Source organism: Colobus angolensis, unplaced genomic scaffold (genome assembly GCF_000951035.1).
Source record: "Colobus angolensis palliatus isolate OR3802 unplaced genomic scaffold, Cang.pa_1.0 Scaffold149, whole genome shotgun sequence".
Classification (NCBI taxonomy): Eukaryota; Metazoa; Chordata; class Mammalia; order Primates; family Cercopithecidae; genus Colobus; species Colobus angolensis.
This window is the reverse complement of record NW_012114588.1, coordinates 1,732,438-1,735,503: the sequence shown is the minus strand read 5'-3', so window position 1 is coordinate 1,735,503 and position 3,066 is coordinate 1,732,438. Positions and strand designations below refer to the sequence as shown.

The following is a 3,066-nucleotide window of genomic DNA, read 5'->3' as shown; positions in this document are numbered from 1 at the left end:
CCTGTAATCCCAGCACTTTGGGAGGCCAAGGTGGGTGGATCACCTGAGGTCAGGAGTTTGAGACCAGCCTGGCCAACATGGCAAAACCCCGACTTCACTAAAAATACAAAAATTAGCTGGGCTTGGTGGCACACACCTGTAATCCCAGCTACTAGGAAGGCTGAGGCAGGAAAATTGCTTGAACCCGGGAGGCGGAGGTTGCAGTGAGCCAAGATCGCGCTATCTCCCTCCAGCCTGGGTAACAGAGCAGACTCATCTCAAAAACAAGAAAATCCTTGTAGATTTCTCAGCATCTGTTTGTTTTTTAGATGCTTGTTGACGCTCCCTGCGCAGACCTGGCTCAGGAACTACACCAGAGCTGTGCCACCGTCCAGCAGCTGCAGCACACACTCCAACAAGTGCTTGACCAAAGAGAGGAAGTGCGTCAGTCCAAGCAGCTCCTGCAGCTGTACCTCGAGGCTTTGGAGAAAGAGGGCAGCCTCTTGTCAAAGCAGGAAGGTAGGACTCTCTGCAGGCAGAGTTACTCTGAGAATTCAGGGCTGATGGAGGCATCCCTCGGGAGGACACTATTTGTGATGCAGCCAGAGCCACTGAAGCCACAGCTGCTGGGATGCAGGAAGGGCACGTTTCTCTCTTGCCCAGCCAATTATTGTGGCGAGTTGGTCATGTGGCTGTATGGGCACACCACATCTGATCTCTGTCTCGTGTCTCCTTTGCAGAGTCCAAAGCGGCCTTGGGTGAGGAGGCAGATGCAGTAGACACGGGTATCAGCAGAGAGACCTCCTCGGACGTCACGCTGGCGAGCCACATCCTTACTGCACTGAGGGAGAAGCCGGCTCCAGAGCTGAGCTTATCTAGTCAGGATTTGGAGGTGGGCGGAAACCAGGGTCACTGAGCTACAGAGAAGGACATGCCCTGGGATGTAGTATTACTGTGCAGAGACGTGTGGACCCTTTTGTTCACCTCTGCGGACTGTGAATCCTAGCTGCCAATTTGCCTATTCTATGCCCCAGCATTTGCAAAAATCTCATTAGTCTAAATCAAAATAGCTTTAAAGAAAAAATGCATACACTTTTCAGATCATCCAACAGACTCCGGTCCAAGGTTGGTAATGAAATGACTGTCCCTGACAGGGAGGAATAGCGGGGCCCAGTCTTCTGAGATGGCTTCTGGTTCTTTCCGTGGTTAAAGAAGATCTATAGTCCATCCTGAGGTCTGTCAATGTCACAGGAAAAGGCAAACTTGAGGGATCGTCGCCTGCTGGCTAAGAACAGGGAACTAAAAGCTTGAGGAAGGGGACCCGCCAGGGTGGGTGCTACTTCTGATTCTTTGTCCTTGTCCCTGTCACAAGTACCTCCCTATTGTAGATAGAAGGGAAGGAAATGGTTGACTTGAGCTTGGTTAAATTTCCTGAAGGTGGAGGACCTTAGAGTTGCTCCAAGTAAACTTTCCAAGGACTGCTTCCTGTTGGTGTTGTAAGAAAAGGCCCATGCTTGGCTAGGCACAGTGGCTGACGCCTGTTAATGCCAGCACTTTAGGAGGCCGAGGCAGGTGGATCACCTGAGGTCAGGAGTTCGAGAACAGCCTGACCAACATGGTGAAACCCCGTCTTTACTAAAAATACAAATATTAGCCTGGCGTGGTGGCGGGAGCTGGGGCAAGAGAATCACTTGAACCCAGGAGGTAGAGATTGCAGTGAGCCAAGATCGCACCACTGCACTCCAGCCTGGGCGACAAGAGTGAAAACTCATCTTAAAAAAGCCCATGACAGCCGGGCGCGGTGGCTCACGCCTGTAATCCCAACACTTCGGGAGGCCGAGACAGGTGGATCATGAGGTCAGGAGATCGAGACCATCCTGGCGAACATAGTGAGACCCCGTCTCTACTAAAAAAAATACAAAAAAATTAGCCAGGCATGGTGGCCAGTGACTGTAGTCCCAGCTACTTGGGAGGCTGAGGCAGGAGAATGGCATGAACCTGGAAGGCGGAGCTTGCAGTGAGCGGAAATCGCACCATTCTACTCCAGCCTGGGCAACAGAGCGAGACTCTGTCTAAAAAAAAAAAAGCTCATGGCAATTGATGGTAAAGGAAACCCGGCATTTCAGTGTAAAGAGGTAACATAAACAGATACTGCCTCATCGCACTCCCCGAGAGAGTCAGGAGAGCAGCAGGAGAGGCGTACAGAAGGCCCAGTTCTCAGGGGTTCTTATTCTTGCTACAGTTGGTTACCAGGGAAGACCCCAAAGCACTGGCTGTTACTTTGAACTGGGACGTAAGGAAGACGGAGACTGTTCAAGAGGCCTGTGAGCGGGAGCTCGCCCTGCGCCTGCAGCAGATGCAGAGCTTGCATTCCCTCCGGAGCATCTCGGCAAGGAAGGCCTCACCACCTGGAGAACGTCAGAATCCTAAGCGAGCCAAACAGGATACCACATAGCAGCAGCAGGAAGTGTGCCAAGGAAGCTCTGTGGCGTTGTTACTGGTAGACACCCTCAGCCTCATCATTTGACTACCTATGTACTACTCTACCCCCTGCCTTAGAGCACCTTCCAGAAAAGCTATTCCAAGTCTCAACATATGCCCTTCCACCAATTTTTTTTTTTTTTTTTTTTTTTTCTGTTTTTGGGTATTTTTTTTTTGAGACAATGTCTGATTTTTTTTTTTTTTTTTTTTTAGCCCCACCAGCTTCAGGACTTCTGCCAATTTTCAATCATATAGCTGTATCAACAATATCCCACCTCCTCTAATTACATATTATGTTCTCGGTTCAAAAGTAATTGGCAGTGATTGGCCAGGCGCGGTGACTCACACCTGTAATCCCAACACTTTGGGAGGTGGAGACTGGCAGGTTCACGAGGTCAGGAGATAGAGACCATCCTGGCTAACACGGTGAAACCCCATCTCTACTAAACATACAAAAAAATTAGCCTGGCATGGTGGTGGGCGCCTGTAGTCCCAGCTACTCAGGAGGCTGAGGCAGGAGGATGGGAGGCGGAGCTTGCAGTGAGCTGAGATTGCACCACTGCACTCCAGCCTGGGTGATAGAGCGAGGCTCCAGCTCACAAAAAA

General features: G+C 50.6%; 1 protein-coding gene across 2 annotated transcripts in view; it reads left to right on the top strand.

Annotated features, from left to right (window-relative positions):
• Positions 1-2,593, top strand: part of DFFA (DNA fragmentation factor, 45kDa, alpha polypeptide) — a 19,687-nt gene extending 17,094 nt beyond the window's left edge. For both annotated transcript variants that reach the window (XM_011935788.1, XM_011935789.1), the window contains 3 exons: positions 309-498; positions 720-871; positions 2,222-2,593. In XM_011935788.1, the coding sequence (XP_011791178.1) occupies positions 309-498; positions 720-871; positions 2,222-2,434 (555 nt within the window). In that variant the 3' untranslated portion in view covers positions 2,435-2,593. The remainder of the gene's footprint in view (positions 1-308; positions 499-719; positions 872-2,221) is intronic.
• The last annotated feature ends 473 nt before the right edge of the window (positions 2,594-3,066 follow it).